This window comes from Agelaius tricolor, unplaced genomic scaffold (genome assembly GCF_023055355.1).
Source record: "Agelaius tricolor isolate 1412-34295 unplaced genomic scaffold, bAgeTri1.0.p SCAF_18, whole genome shotgun sequence".
NCBI classification, from domain to species: domain Eukaryota; kingdom Metazoa; phylum Chordata; class Aves; order Passeriformes; family Icteridae; genus Agelaius; species Agelaius tricolor.
This window is the reverse complement of record NW_027269278.1, coordinates 13,346,648-13,362,771: the sequence shown is the minus strand read 5'-3', so window position 1 is coordinate 13,362,771 and position 16,124 is coordinate 13,346,648. Positions and strand designations below refer to the sequence as shown.

Here is a 16,124-nt window from a genome sequence, read left to right as displayed (position 1 = left end):
TATTGCAGCAGAGATGGAGATATGTGACATCTTGCTGAATTCTGCCAGATGTCTGGTGGGATCTCAGAGGGGGCTGTTACAGCCTAAAATTTGCTTACGAGTCTCTGCAAGTGTGTGGCTTGTGACTGCAGCTATAACCCATCAGGAATGGCAGAGCTCTGGCTGGGGCAAGCTGGCCACAGAGGGGTTAACTTAGATTTCCCTTTGATTGCTCAGTGAATGCAGTAGTTTAATTGCTTTCCTTTGGAAAGGACAATTAACAGCACCAAGGGTTATCCTTTTATCTTGCCATATGGATTATCACACCAAAGGGCATTGATGAGGACATAAAGGTCCTCTGGTTCATTTCTGCAAAGACCTGATCTTTGTGCTCATATTTGATTATTTTTTGCCAGGTTTCTTCTGCACTTTTAAATGGCACATGGATGCACACAGTGCAAGCAAGGAATGCACATAATGCTCTCTTTGAACATATCAATTGCTGCCCATTTGGAGAGATCAATCCTTTTTCTAAAAGACTTTGTGAGGTTAGATTGCTTCCAATATTCCCCCTAATGTCCCCCACTCAAAAAGTCCCTCAGCAGCTAGGAGTATACACAACTCACTATAATTCAACTGCTTCCTTAGAGAAAGAAAGTTTTCCCAAGCCTTCACCTTGTATCTTCTCATTCAGCTGAGCCAGGACTTCAGCACACAAATGGGAAAAGTGTGAGACCTCGTGACCTGTTGTCCATTTTGTGACCATTTTGTTACCATTTTGGGCTCATCTTGGATGTAGCCCTGGCTGGGCTCTTGTGCTGCTCAAGGTGGATCTCTTGGGGCCTCCTAATAAATCCCTACTTTATTCTTTAACTCCATCTAGTCTCTGTTCTAGGTCAGCCTCCTCAAGGCATCAGAGGTGCTGCTGCAATCACTCCATGGGACAAGCACTTGGCTGCAGGATCCACCATCCTCCAGCTGAGGATCACCAAATCACAGCAACCTGAGCACCTGTGGGCTCGGGCAGGGGCAGATTTGATGTCCCTGCCATGGGGAGGCTGACTGGGGGTGTGTGGGGTTACTGGTACCAGTTATCCCTGCAGTGGGATGAAGACTGGGGAGAAAACCTAGAGCTCCCACTGGTGATGGTGGTTTCCTGTGAATTCTGTGGCTTTGCAGAGTGGTGCAGTGGGTGGATTTAGGGCTGTGCTGCTGGGAAAGGGGATGTGTCACCTTCCCTGCTGCCACAGCTGCAGGCCCGTGCCAGCACCCTCCTGGTGTGTGTGGAGAGAGATGGATCAACCCTAGGAGGAGCTGAAACACTTCTGCACTCATATTTTGGTTTATTTTTGTCTTTTTTGGTTCTCTTTGGGTGTTTGTCCTGAGCCACTCTGCAGCCAATACTCCTGGAGTTGGTGTAAAGGCATCATCCCCTTCCATCCCTGATCCAGCTGGGTTGTGAGGCCACACACCCGCCTGGGACTGGTGCATTCCTGCATCTACAGACCCTCTGTGGGGCCAGGTCCTTTCAAAGGAGATCTGGGCCATAACACCTTAAACCCCTGCAGCACCCCTCCAGGTGCCAGGGCTGGGGATCTCTTTCTTTGTTTTTTGTGTGCTTTTGTTAAAGTGAACAGGCAAGGAGCTGAGTGAGGGCTCAGCTGCGTGCACAGGGATGTTGGGCAGGGAGGAGGGCAGAGGGTGGGGGGAATAACCCCCAGAAAATGGTGCTGCCCCTCCAAACCCTGTGGATCACTTTGCAGTGACACTTATAGACAAGGAGCATTTTCTTTAACAAATATGGATCTAATGGATTAGGTCTGATCTAATTATGCATTCTGCATTAAGCCCATGCTCCCACTGTCTGTGGCTGCTAGCATAATTAAACTTAATGTACTTTTAATGATGTCTTCTTAACTCATGCATTCATATATGATTAGAATCAAACAAGACGAGCTGTCACGAGTCCAGGAGAGCTCTTGCAGCAGCTCCTGATGGGACTCATGTTGAAATATTAATAATGCAGATTTCAAGGTTACCATCATTGGTTTTGAAGTGAGGAAAGCTGGTCACGCAGTTTGAGCTAATCTGAGGCAATAAACCGGCTTCCCTTTCAAGTTCAGCCTCTTCCTGTCTTTCACATGTGCTCCTGGGAGCAGAGGAATTTAAGTTTTACTTGGTAAAGATGTTGTTAAGTATGGGCAGCAGCTTTCAGAGAAGCTGGAACTGTGTGGGCACCTTTTGGGGGCTTGCTGGGTGCTCTGTGCTGTCCTTGCTCCTCTTCCCTTTTCCTGCTGCTTTTCTGGAAATTGGGAGCAGTTTGTTCTAGGGTGTGGCAGTAAGAAGGCAAACTGACTTTGTCTCTGATCCTGTGTGATCCCGTGAGACCCTCCCAGCCTCTGCTGGCCTTGTCCATGGCTTCCTTGGCACAGGGAATGTGCTCTCCCTGGCCGTGCCCCCCTCTGGAGAAGGGGCCTGGGGAAACCTTGCCATTGCTGCCCTGGCCCCAGCATCCTTCATGGAGCAGGCAACAATGGAATGTTGGGCTTTCCCCTCTTTTTCCTGTTTTTATATAAACTTTTTTTTTTTTTTCTATGGGGCAATGGCCTGGCAGACAGGTTGTGTTTAGAGCTCCTGAGACCGAGCTGTGAAATCCTCTGAAATCCTTCCAATGGGAGAACATTGATTTATTACACTGTAACACTGATGGGAACAACACCCTGTACCTTTCATCTGAAAAGTCAGGACTTATAGAACACAACATGCCATTAATTTTGATGCCAGCTCGAACAGGGAAGGAATTACTGCTGAAGGGATCCAGAGAGCATGTTAAACCAGCCCTGGAGAGTAATGAACACACTTTGAGGCTGTTACTTTAGACCCCATTGATCCTTAGGAGGAGGAAGGTACTTTGACAGGTAATTTGGGCTATCTCAATATCTGTGTATGCATGTTAGTGCATGAGGAAGGGGGTGATCACCCTTCTGGGGCTGAGGGCTGCAGTTTCACTGCTCTAGAGACAGCTCTCCCTTGGCACAGCTCAGCAGGTGAGTTCACTCCACGGAGGGGATTCCCAGATTCCCAGATTTTCTCCTGGCAGCCAGACAGAAATGCCTCTCTGGGAGAAGTGCATTCCAGAAAAAGGGAGATTAGCCCAGGTGCTCTGGGAGCAGCCATAACCCAGCACTTTGCAGGGTTGTGGCTCCACAGAAGGGCTCCTTGCTGCCCAAGGACAGAGGGAGAGGTTATGGGATCATCCAGCCCAGGGTGGAGCTGGATTCACACCTCTGCCCCATCCCAAAGTTAATTTGCTTCCTAAAGCTGGCAGTTTTGAGGGTAATATTGATGTACAAATGGAGGAGACATGGGGATGGACAGAAGGGAAATGGAAACTGATGCTGAGTGTAGAATCCCAGGGTGGAAATTGTCAGGATTTTGATGGAGTGATCAGTCCCAAGCTACCCCTCTGCTCCTAGGAGAGCCTGTTCTAGGTTCTTGCACACTAAACTCATTCCTCTTGTGGACTCAAACCATCAGCACCAAGTGTGTGGGAAAAAGAAAGCAGCTCTGTAAGAAGGAAGGTGGGGAGGGTGTCATCTTTGTATGAAGATGGAGCAACAGTGATTTGGGGCTTGCATGGGGGGGTTTTGCCCCAAAAGCCCTGCCCTCCTGCAGGCTGCTGGGCAGCAGTGCATGGCACTGTGATATCCTGATATCTCTGCTATTTAATTAATGAACTGAGTTTCAGAGATGACAGCACGGGGACTTCAGCCAGCAGTGGGGTACCAAGCCACAAAACCAGCATTGGTGGATGACAAACTGATTTATGCTCACAGCTAACATGAAGGTAACTGGGGTATCTGTGTTTAGGAGGGGCCAGCAGCCACAAAAGCCATCAGAGAACAGGCCACACAGGTCCCCAAAAGGGATTTGGGGTTTAGCTGGTACCTTTGCTGGTAGGAACCTGTGTGTTCCCATCCTCAAGGTGGTGCCTAAGCTCTGACATGGCTTAGAAACGTGCACAGAAATGTTCCCCAGGGACCCAGAGCCACATGTGAGACCTGGGTGTCTGACCATGTCATTGGAAACTGAGCAGGAGCCCGTGTTCACAGTGAAAACTTCCCCAAGTCTCCCAAAACTTTTGATGGGCACACAGCACTGAGTTGCTGGAGCTGAACAGTGGAGCCAGGGGTACCCAGTGGTTTGCAGAACACTCTGATGCACCCCCTGTCCCTTCCCTGAATTTAGATGATTTAAGTTCTCCTTGCACTTGGTGGCAGGTGGGACAAACAAACCCAGCCAAATCTTTTTGGTGCATCCCAGCTCTGGGTCCTGACCTCACAGCAAAGCAATGGATTGGGTGATGCATCTGATGCTCTCCTGATGCACTACAGGGTTCAGAGAGGTTTCTTTTTTTTGCTTCAACAACTGCTGAAGAAGGATTCTTGCTGGAGACTTTAGAAGGAATATTTGAGTTTGCCACTAGGAGGAAATTTTGTCCTGTTCATGCTGAGATATAAAGGAATGTTTCTTGTGCATTTTTCCGATCTCACTGGGAACCAAGACTGAACCACTGAGCAAGAAGGGCATTTTGTGGCAGAATCCAAGCCCACAGCACTGGATCCCTTGGGAATTGTGGAAGAACAAACTGGGCTGATCCAGGATAGCCTGCCCTTGGGAAACCTCTCTTTCAGGCCCCAGTGCTTGGGAATCCCTTGCTCTTTGAAGCCTCAGGGTTCACTGGCCCTTCCAAAATTTATTAATTCTGTCCCTTGCTGATTCTGTATTTGAAACTTACCAGTGGGGAAGACACCACCTGTGGGTGCTGGAGATCCTGGTTCTCTAACCTTGGCCTGTGGGATGCCTGGTCCCAAGGCACTTGTGTGTCTCAGCTTTCCCAGATGATAACTGGGAGGGAGGAGATGGGAAGAGAATTCCTTCCACACCTGTGACACCAAGTGCTCCACAACACCATGACATTAATGAGTGCAGTTTACCTCAGGAGCTGTCAGTATTTGCATAAATGTCCAACACCCTTTAAATCTTTCTCTTTTCCCCTGTCAACAGGCTTTTGGATGAGGAACTTAGCAGGTCAGTTGTGTGAAAACTGAGTGAGAAGCATCTTAAATGTCCAAGCCTCTGAAACAGCATGGGAGCTCCTAGGAAAGCTGATCCTGGCAGGGATTTTTGGACCAGTGCTGGTTCTGATTTTTCTCTGAGCTGGCCATGTCTTCCCTCTCTATAAAAACAAGCTAAAATCCTCTAATAGCCCTCCTCAAAAAATAACCCCACAAGACTCCAAACAAAGCAAAATCATTAATTTTGAACCCAATGATTATTTAGTTTCCTGACTCTTGGGTAAATATTAGATAGATTCCCAATTTCAACCTGAAGCAGTTTATTCGGCTGCTGTTCACAAGTCAGACACAGCAAAAATCAAAGAAATCTCTTTTGATTCAGGTTGGGTAATATTGCCTGAGGGGTAACATCATTTTCATTTCCACACATCCAGCACTGGCACAAAACGGCATGGACAGGTATGAGAAATGGATCATGGATCCTTGGTTCTAAAATTCCAGCTGATAGTTTGCTTATTTTTTGTGTAAATAATAATTACCAATAAAAATGTTGCTTCAAAAAAAGAGAATGTGAAAAGAAAAACACCATTGCATTTGATAAAGCAAAATCCTTTGCAGTACTGCCAAAAGAAAAGAAAATAAAAGAAAGAAAGAGAAACCAAAAGAGAGTTAAAACAAATATAGCTGTTAAATAAAAGATCCAGGTACCAAAGAGCAAAATTTAATGAAAGCCAAAACTGTTAAATATGGAATCCTGTTGAGAAAAAATGTCAATGTCTTCAAGAGTTTTACCATTACTCTATTTTTAAGAAAAGTGTAGTAAAAATACATATTACAAGTTTACATTTTCCACGCTTTTGTCCTATTCACCTTTTTTTTTCTTTTTTTTTTTTTTTTTTTCCTTTTGTAACCCCTCCACTGATCAAAAGCCTTTCACAGCTGCATCTCACATCTTCATGTCACAGGTGGCCAGTTCTAGCAGAGCTGCTGCTCACGAGACTGCTGTGACCTGCTGCCATGGGCCCTGCTCCTGGAGGAGGATGGGGCTCTGGTGGGTGCCAGTAGCCTGTTCCCACCACACTGGCCCAGAACACGACAAGAGCTGGGACAGGAGACTCATCTGAGGGCTCTGGACATGGAAAAAAGAGCTTGTGCTGATAAGGATGCCTCCACTTGTGCTAGCGTTGCACAGAACTGACATTAAAATTAAGAAAAGCAGGTTAAAAAGAATGATAAACAACAGAAAGCGCCCTGAAGTGGTGCTTGGAGTGGCTGTTAACAGAGTTCATGTTCAGTGATGAGAGATGAAGATCACAATGTTCCCAGTTTTGGACAGAGGAAAACATTGGCACAAGACATGCTGTGCCATGCTTAGGACCTTGACTCTGACTTGCTGGTCTCCAAGTTGTTGCATGACAAGTGGATAAGTGGAGCTGATGCTTCAGACCAGGCTGGTGTTAGAAGTGGTAAATGTATTGCTCTGCACAGTCATACACTAATGGGAACTGGAATTCACACAGTTTCCAGATTCTTCTCATAGACCCATGCCAGTTATTTGCCTGCATCATTGCATCATTTTCTCTTCACCTTCCCTTCTTTCCTGGCTCCTTTCTTGCTATGTTGCAAAAAACAGAAAAGAGTAAAGAAAATGAGAAAAAGCAGCTCAGAATGCTCCAGCAGCAGCTCAGTCCCAGGACAGATATTTGTTGGATTCTGTGAGAACCTTTGAACTTTATTTGCCATAAGTGAGATGGGACCAGGCCAAGTGGGCTCACTGTAGCCCCTGCCCCACAGATCCTCTCCCTCACCAGATGTTCTCCTGGGAATCCTTCACTTGAGAATGTCACACCCCTGAGGTCTCTCAGGCCCACCAGGGTGGGAAGCATTTGTCTGTCCATGCCAGAGATTCACAGAATGAACCTTTTGTGTGGTTCTGGAAAACCATCCTTGCTCCCTTGACCTCCAGGCCTGTGGCTGGACCCCCTGGCACAGTGGGTTTGTGCAACACCAAGTTTGGGGTCAGCAGCTTTCTTTCCTGACTTGTGGATGCTTCCCCCTCTCTGAGCAGAGTGGGAATCTGCTACGGTTGGCTTTGTACCCAGACAGGCCCCAGCTTGGTGGGGAGATTGAGTGTGACCAGCACTGATGCTGCTGAATGTCACGGTTGCTTGAATTAAGCTCTTGTATGATCTCCTCCTTGGTTTGCTTCAGCAGCTCCTTCCAGGAATCCATTCTGGCCAGCTACCTACGAAATGTCCCTCTGAGTTAGGAAAGAATGGCCATAAAGGGATTTCAGAGCAGGAGGGCAGGGTGGTCCCTGTTGCAGCCCATGACTTGTAGCACGTTGCGCTGGTTGATTGGCAGCTGTCTAGAACTGGAGATGGCCTGTTCCTGGCCCAAGGTGGTTCCCTTATGTGACCACCAGAAAGGGAGCACACACAGAAGCTAAGCAATGAAGAAATGGTTCACAATTGCTTATTAGCCCCCAATAACCCGGGCAGGAGAGTCACATGTGAGGGGAATAAATACCACATTTACTTTCCCTCTTCAGCAGCCGACCGTGATCTTAGACCAACCCTCTGCTCCAGTCTGCCACTCTCCACTCCAGGCATGTGATTTTCCTCTTGAATCACCACTCATCATCTCTGGAAGAATTACTGTTTTGTCCTCACGCTACCTGGGCTTTCCAAACTCACCCATCACTTCTCCCCCTGTAAAACAGCCTCGTGTTTGTGTTCAGGTTTCTTCCTGCATCGAGTCCTTCGTGCTGCAGGGAGAGCTGGGGGCAGCTCTGTCTGCCTTGCTGAGATAACTCCACAGCCCAAGTTCACCACAGAACAACAAAGGCAGAACCACAATGGACAAAAGAGGTCAATGCTGACGGCCTGCATTGAGTTCAGCTTGCCACAGATTGGTCTTTCCTTTTTTGCCTTTAGCAGCTCAGACGTTGTGGTTTGCATCCCAAACTAAGCCAGATTGAAGGACTGAGCAGGGAAGGGGGAAAGGGCTGATGTTACCCTGACACCACAGGAATTAGTAAGAAAAAATATATATATTGCACACACTAAGACTTATTAACAACCAAGTTAAAACAAAATGGCATAGTCCTCATTAGTGTTCCAGTGGTTCTTTGATCAGGGATGGTTCACGAGTCTGTAAAATCCCATTACACTCTCCTTATTGCAGTACAGACCTGTTTCTGTTCTCCTGCCAGTGGATCTGTTTGCAAATAAAAAGGGAAATTTATTCGATTTCCTTGAGAAGATCCTTCCAATTGTCCCTTCTGTCATCATCTTTTGTCTTGTTGGTGTTGGGTATGTTTTTTGGCTCTGGAGAGGTGGAGTTGGGCTGCCCCTGCTCCCACCCAGGAAATGGGTCAAAAGGCCAATTATAATCCCGTAGCTCCCAGGGACATGCCAGTGCTGTGGCTCATGCATGGGATTGTCTGCATGGATTTGGGGAAATCGTGGCTGACCACACGTCCATTTTCTCCACTGCCTCCTGCTGCAGCCGGCCTGGGAAGGGTTGATGTCCGTATGGCTTCGTTGATTGATTGCTGTGGGATTAAACAAAAACCCTTTTTAGGAAAGACGGGGGGGTCTCCCCCTGTCCTTTGCAATGTTGAAGAAATTACAATATTAACCAGTGTTGTCTTTCTGTAACTGTTCTCCCCTTCCTTGTCTCCATTCAGACTCTCACTTTCTGCATGTCCCCACTGCATCTGCTCTGTTCATTCACACCTCTTCTACATGCAAAATTAAATGTTTCAGCAGTATTTTGGGGTATAAAGCATCAGTGCCATATGCCAAAAACCTCTTCAAACTCTACAACATAAGAACAGTCATCCTGGATCTGAGCAGAGGTATTTTACACACTTCCCCCATAGAGATGCTATTGCTACTCCAGGACTGTTATGCACGGTGGACTCTGATTCACTGCAAACATATGTTTAACTTTCCTCATGTGACAACTTCAGCATGTGCCTGTGTTTTTGTCTACAGTGATGACTGAGGTAACTAGGAAATGCAAGCCTAATTCAGGAAACCAAATTTCATCTTCCTGTTCCAGATACATCCAAAACATTTGCTTTCAGAGATCTAAGGAAACAACCTGCTTAGAACAATTTAACTAAAAGATAAAGCAAATTTGGTTTATTTGCATTCAAGCTATCTCCAAGGGCACCACCGTTCTTTCTGGACTGTGATATTCAGGTGAAGAAATATCCCTAACAGATAAATCTGGAATAGCTATTGAGCTATTGCATTCTGACACTTCTCTTGCAGTGCATTTGTACCATACCTAGCTTTACAGTGGGCACAAATTATAATCTAATGTTTGTAGTTCCATGGACACTATTTGTTCATATTATTTTACCCCTGTGCTCAAGGTAGGTCTAATTGCCTGTGGAATTTCCTGGACCTCAATGGGAAAAGAGCTGTAGCACATTTTCAGTGCATTAGAAATGTTATTATTGCTGACAAAACACTGAGTGTGCTGTGAAATGGCAACATAAAACCCAAAGAAGCAGTTGCTTATTTTCCTTTTGATTCTGGGTGAGTTTCAGTGAAATAAAAACCTATTTGGATTTTTTAAAACTCACTGTGTGCTTCATAGTTCCATAAAAAATTCCATGCTCATGGGAGACGTCAAGAACACAAGGGATGTATCACACATCCCTCTGCCTCCCCTAACACCACGGTATCTGTGTAAGGGATTGCCCAGATATACTTGCTCCACAGGTGCTACCTTAAATGTCTATCTCCAAGGCTCTCAAATCTAATCCACTCCTGACACAACACTCAGAAATTCAGGCACACCAGAATTTAGGGCTGAAACAGATCTCCTGGGCTGTAGGAAATATGCTTCTGCAAGACCATGACAGGGTGGAGTTTAAAAAACCATTACGGGAGACATTGGAGGCTAATTTCTCTCAAAGAGGATCCATAATTCTGGGATTTGGAGGCCCACATCATCCATTCCAGGGCAACAATGCTCTGAGCATGTATTGGTGTTGTCAGCCTGGAAATGGTGCCAGCAGGGTGCCAGCAAAGGGAACAACAGGATGTGAATCATTACTGCACTCTCCCAGTTTTATCTTGCTGTTAGGAGCCTGGGTTTGGGGATTTTTCCATATTGCAGCACTGGCTGTATCACACCAGCCCCAGCACACTTCATCCATGCTGCACACACATTGCCATAGCCTGCCTTCATCAATTTAAAGGAATTTCAGTGTGTTTCTATTGCTGCTTGTGCTGTGGTTTTGCTCTGTGTCTGGATTTTGAATTAGCATTCTGCCACATGTCTGATCTTGCATCAGCTCCCCATGACAGCCCATTTGACCCTCTCTCAGCTTCCTCAGATGGTCCTATTCCTTTCTAGCAAGCTGAGTGACACAGTCACTTCATTATCCCTATGTCTTGGCTTTCCACCCATGGTCTGCATCCGTCTCTGAAGGCAGCTTTGGAGCCCGGGGAGGATCAGAGAGGAGGTGTGAAAGGCCGTGGAATGGGGTGCCACCTTCATCCGCTTTGATTCACTTCTGGACTTGTAACAAAACTCGATTAAGGCAACCAGCATGGCGAGTCCGAGCCCACCGATGAGGATATAGAAAACCCCCGCCACATTGCTGAGGCTCAGCGCGCTTGTCTTGTCCTGGAAGAAACAGGAGAAGGGAGGGAAAGGGGGGCACACGGGAAAGGAGAACAGCGAAATTAATATGGGATTGCTCTGGGAAGGATGCTGCACAACATAGCAGTACTGGCATTACATCATCTTCCTCTTTAAAAGAACAAGTGACATTTCTAAGAGCGTTTTTTCAATTTTTAATTCGGTGTCTAGTAAATCTAAGGTTTCCCTCACACAAACAAATAAACATTTCCTCAGCAATGTGACTCTCGGTAAAGGTTTGGGATCTCTGTTTTTCAATCAGCTAACTTAAATGCTTGTTTTATCCAAAATGTCTAGTTTGAATTATTGATTAAAGGAGGAAAAAAAAATTGAAGTTTTCCTCCTCTGTGACATTTGCTCGTCCCTGATGTCTTGCCTGAAATAACCTGTTCTCTTGGAAATGCTCATTCCTTCATTCCTAGATTGTTTCCCCCGCAAATTCTGTTGCTGAGCAACACATTGAAGTGGATGGGCTTTTTTTCCTTTTTTTTTCTCTTCCTTTTCGATTCTGGGGTTGAGGTGACACCTGAGCTGTCCTCAGAAACTCATTTGATTTCTATGTAATAAGGCAGTTATTTCATATGCAATCAAGGCCTGTTGATGCATGTCTAAGCTAATTATTTGGTTGGCAATAAATAGGGCTATTAATGAGCCACAACTTTTAGTCAGCAGCCACATTCTGATTTTACAATTGCCTAATGAATCGTCACGGCTCTCTGGGGAAGAGACAGAGATCAGAAAGACTCATTTCACTGCGAGGGAAACCAAGTTCCCACATCTAACCCTGATGTCACCCCCTGCAGCTTTCAAAACCTTCTCCTCCACGATGACCAGGTCGAGTTGGGGTGTGAGGATAATCTGGGCAGCAACAGGATCCCAAACTTGGCTCAGCTCCTGTTTCTAGGACAGGCTTTCTCTGCAGCGAACCAGACAGAGTCCCCTGCTCCATGCTTGCTGCTGCTCTGCAGTTTTCACTCCATACCTATTTGACAGCACAGATCCCCCAGGGCCAGCCCAACAGCTCAGTGCAGATCTGCTGGGGCCACCAGAGTCTGAGCAGCATTGACAGCCCTGCTCTGTGGACGTGGGAGGGAAATTGCACGGGGCTCGTTTGAGATGTAGCTGCACATTTAAAGGAGGGCGCTGGTGCCTGTGGAAGTGTCTGCAGCTGGCAAGGAAGCCTCTGCACAGCTCTTGGTGCTCCTCTCTCCTGCTCCATGGACACGTGGACACGTGGGTGGCACAGCCTGTTCCTTGCCCTTGTAGGACAGTTGATTCTTGGCAGGTTTTACAAGAAGCAACCCACAGTTTTGGGGAAGGGAGGGGATTCAGGAATCAGAAAAGGATATTGGAGTGATGTCGAAAGGGTCCAAACTGGAACTTCAACATGAGCATGGAAGGTTTCACTGCAGGGCAGTCTGCCTGACACTGGGATACTCTTTCAGGCAAGTATGTTTTTGCAAAGGACTGTATCTTTTTCTGTATTAGGGTTTGATAGCAAAAAAGTCAACCCTCAAGGCATGAAAACATGTCCATTTTCACAATTAAAAAACCCTCCTGTAACAGAAGAGAATATTATTTTTTTCTTTTTTAATTACAAGAAAAGTGGGTTCCAGTCAAGAATGGTAAAAAGATACTTTCTCTTCTATTTCTCCTTCATCTACACATCTTCAAGTGGGTCATTACATGGACCCACTGCCCATGCAAGCTGCCAAGCTTCTTCCCAGCTGGAGCTCCCACTGTGGGCTCTGGTATCATGGGGAGCAACTTTCCATCCTGAACCCTCTGCTGAAAGATGCAAAGGTTGTTATGGGGCCATCCCTGCTGAGTTTCAGTTGCTGGAAAAAACTCCACGAGTGGCCTCATTTTCTGTGCTTTGCTGATTGATCACTTTGACAAGGGACTCGTTGGGTCACCATGTGCTGGTGGAAAGATTGGGTTTCTCTCTTGTAGAACCTTCATGCACTGGTCAGGTTTTGAGCTTGATGCTTCCTGTGTGCTCTCTGTAATGAGAGATCTCTGCAAATATCCTCTTAATTTCTGCAGTTTCAATATTTGAAAGATTATTTCTCTGGTCATTTTCTAATCTGCCTCCATGCAGTTTTTCCCCCAGGCTTGGCTGTATATTTGTTCAGTCATCTCTTCTCTGCAGATTGTTGGGTGTACTTTTAAGCACCAATTGGGAAATGCTGGGAGTTTTTTAGTGGAGATGTAGAAAAGCAGAGCAATTACTCAGAGGAAACTGTGTTACAACATATCAGGTACTTTGCCCTTTAAAATTCAGTCTGAAGGAGCTGCCCCAGCTTCAGGGAGGGGTAAAGAGACTAAATGGGGGCTCCCCTTCTCAGCATCCTAATCTTTTAGCCTGGCTTCTTAATGAAATGTGGCTGATTAGCACATGCTCTCTGCTCAGAGGGAAGAATGGGGACAGGGATGCAGGTGGAGCAGCCTGTTTATCTGTGTATTACTAATGATTGTCAGCCTAATCTTGATTTAACAGTAGGGTGGAAATCTCCACAATATCAGGAATGTCCAAGCTTTGTGCAAAAGGATGATACTCTAGACAAGAGAAAACCCATTGATGCTCTCCTTCTAATAAATGGATCAGTGCAATCCATACTATAATCTTTGACTTGCAGCCAAAGATCCTTAGGAAATCTGCCTTCCTTGGCTCTGTTGGGCATGGGAATACACAAATTCCAGGGTTTATTTGCCATGATATTTATTTCCTCCCCCAGTTTGGGGTTCATGGTCCAATGAGGCACCTCCTCAGCTGGCTGCAGTGGCAGAGCAGTCTGGCAGCCAGGAAAGGCTGCTGGTTCTTAATTCCCACTCTCCTCCTCATGCCAGCAGCAAAACAACCAGTAAGAGAGAGGAGATGACCCAAAGCAGTTTCCTGCACCACTACTACAATTAATTTTGGAGCTGTTATGTTTTTCTTACATTTACTTTGCAGTAGCATTATTATTGTTATTGTTATTACTCTTATTACTGCTGTTCCTATTATTACTCTGACACTCTGGGTGAACTGAACATTATCTTATCCAGAAGGCAAAGAAAAGCATTGAGAGACACAGTGGTGGGCAAAGATACAGGGAAAGAAAAAGCAGCCTGAGTTTCACTCCTGCTTCCTTAGTAAGGTTTCTCCCAAGGAGCCAAAGGCAGATTCCTGGGGCACTGAGGAATGCTGAACTGCAGGAGCATGGCTGATGGCACAGCCTGCTGCTATGAACAGGCTGAGAAGTGAAACTGCTCCTGTGGTGATGCTTGACTTCTTGCAAATCCTCCTTTTAATATCCTTTTTCTTCCTTCCCTCTCCCAGCAGGACATGCAGGATGTTCTTTGGGCAGCAGTGACATCTCCTTGCTCCCATCAGCTGCAGGACCTGACCCACATGAAGGGTCAAAGGCCCTGAGTGCCCCACTGAGGCTCTGCTTGCTGTTTCCATGCATGATCCTGTCCCAGTAATGCTCATAATAACAAAAAGCCCCAAATTATTCTATGTGCTTGAGAGGACACTCCCCTCCTCTCTGCTCAGGCTCTGTGACTCCAGATGCTCTCCTGCAGAGCTGCCCATCACTGAACCAGCTTGTTAGTGGGAGTGTAAATGTCACTGCTCGTCTCCCGCAGCAGCAGAGCCCTGACGTGGGGGGAAGATTGGCAGGTGAAAAGAGAAGGAAAAACCCATCTTCCCCAAAGAAAAACCCATCTTCCCAGCCTTGTTGCTGCAGCAACCAGGCACCTTCCTGTCTGTTACTCTCAAATGTGGCACTGTGTCCATCACCCCCTTTCTCATTATTTAATCCTCCTTGGCTGAAAGGCATCAGGCCAAATTTGCTGTTTCCCAGCAGGGCTGGTCCCTTCTGTCACCCAGTGTGAGCAGAGCCCATTGGCAGCACAGGGTGATGGCACCTTGAGTTGTTGCAGTCTCCAAAAGATGAATTGTCCTTAGAGAAGGAGGCAGCTCCAGAAGCTGAGCTTTTACCCCAAAAGCTGGGCAGACTTTGGTGGGGTGAGGCCTGAAGCTCAGCAATGAAGGACAGCACTGGCCATTGCCTCAGAGTGCTGCCAGGGATGTGCAGGAGCACATGGATGGCTGGGGATGGGGCTGCTCAGCATAAAACACCTTTGATTTGAAAATCTGCCAATTTCCTGCAAGCCAGGGCAAGGCACTAGCAGAATTTGTTCCATTTTTGGGGTGGTTTTTTTTGTGTTTTTGTTTTTGTTTTGTTTGTTTGTTTGGTTTTTGTTTTTTGTTTTGTTTTGTTTTGTTTTTATTTTAACAAAACTGAAATTCTTGCACTGAGGAGAGGGTTGGGAAATGTGTGTCTTTGATAAAGGTCTTTTAATTGCATGACACGCCTGGGTGTCCCTGAAAGCAGCTTTCCATCCTGGTCTAGGAAAAACCTTCCTTTCTCCCAATGCCTTGCAAAAGCCTCAGGGATCATATCCATCTGCCACAAAATTTAGAGTCTACCTTGTCATTACATTTCAACAACACAAGGCCTCCCTTGCAAGCCCATTTCATAGGCTGCAAAAAGTCCATCCTGTGCTTGTTTTCAAAATCAGGTTCTTTTAGGGAAGTGCCTATTATAGTGTCTCTGCTGCTGTGGCAAGCAGAGGGGACTCAGAAAAGCTCAGGAATTGGTGGATGGTTTCTACCTATGTGCAGTGCTGGAGGTGAGTGTGGATGGAAAATCCCTGGGTCCATGTGAAGTTGTGGCTGCTGCGTGTTCACAGTGGGGACAAGAGCAGCAGGGACATTGCTGCCCAGTGCAGGATACTGCCTGGGCTGTCCCACTGTCTGGCAATGCACCTGGGGCCATGGATTCAATGTCCAGCACCTCGTGGGATGCCATGACATGCCAAAATATTCAGCAAAGCAGGAGTGTTTGCCTCAGGAGTTTGAGTTCAGATCCACTAATCTATCTACTTTTTCTTCACAGGAATTTCTCTGGATAGAAAACTTGGTGGGCAATATATAGGTAAACAGATTAAAACCAGGATGCACAGAAATCAGTACAGGCATGGAACATCATCTGGGATCAATGAAAATAAGCCTGGGAAACAGCAGAAGTTTTGCTAAACTCTGGCTAAAAACCTTGGAACCTTGGGCACAAACCTTACATCCAGCTGGGCCCTCACCTCTCTTCATAAGCACTCATAATTCTGAAAATCCCCCAACTGCAAACTAAGCTAAGCTCAAAGTAGACAAAAATGGGAAGGTTTTATCATGCTTGTGTGAGGAAAAATACAAAATAGCCTCCAACCTCTCCAGCTTAGCTGTGGACTTTGGCTGTTGAGGAAAGGTGAGTGTTCCAGCCTGTACTGGAGGGATCTGTGCCCACCATGGGCAGGATGGGGGAAGCTGGGCTGGTGATCAACCCTGCCTGCCCTGCC

The 16,124-nt window shown here is 46.5% G+C and overlaps 1 protein-coding gene across 3 annotated transcripts in view; it reads right to left on the bottom strand.

Annotated features, from left to right (window-relative positions):
* Window positions 1-5,756: 5,756 nt before the first annotated feature.
* GRIA1 (glutamate ionotropic receptor AMPA type subunit 1) overlaps window positions 5,757-16,124 on the bottom strand; it is a 121,517-nt gene continuing 111,149 nt past the window's right edge. For 2 of the 3 annotated variants that reach the window (XM_071443406.1, XM_071443405.1), the window contains exons 15-16: window positions 10,575-10,709; window positions 5,757-8,634 (exon numbers count right to left, since the gene is read on the bottom strand). In XM_071443406.1, coding sequence (XP_071299507.1) covers window positions 8,446-8,634; window positions 10,575-10,709 — 324 coding nt within the window. In that variant the 3' untranslated portion in view covers window positions 5,757-8,445. Of the gene's footprint in view, window positions 8,635-10,574; window positions 10,710-16,124 lie in introns of those variants that run through there. The other variant, XR_011681691.1, reaches the window with a different exon arrangement.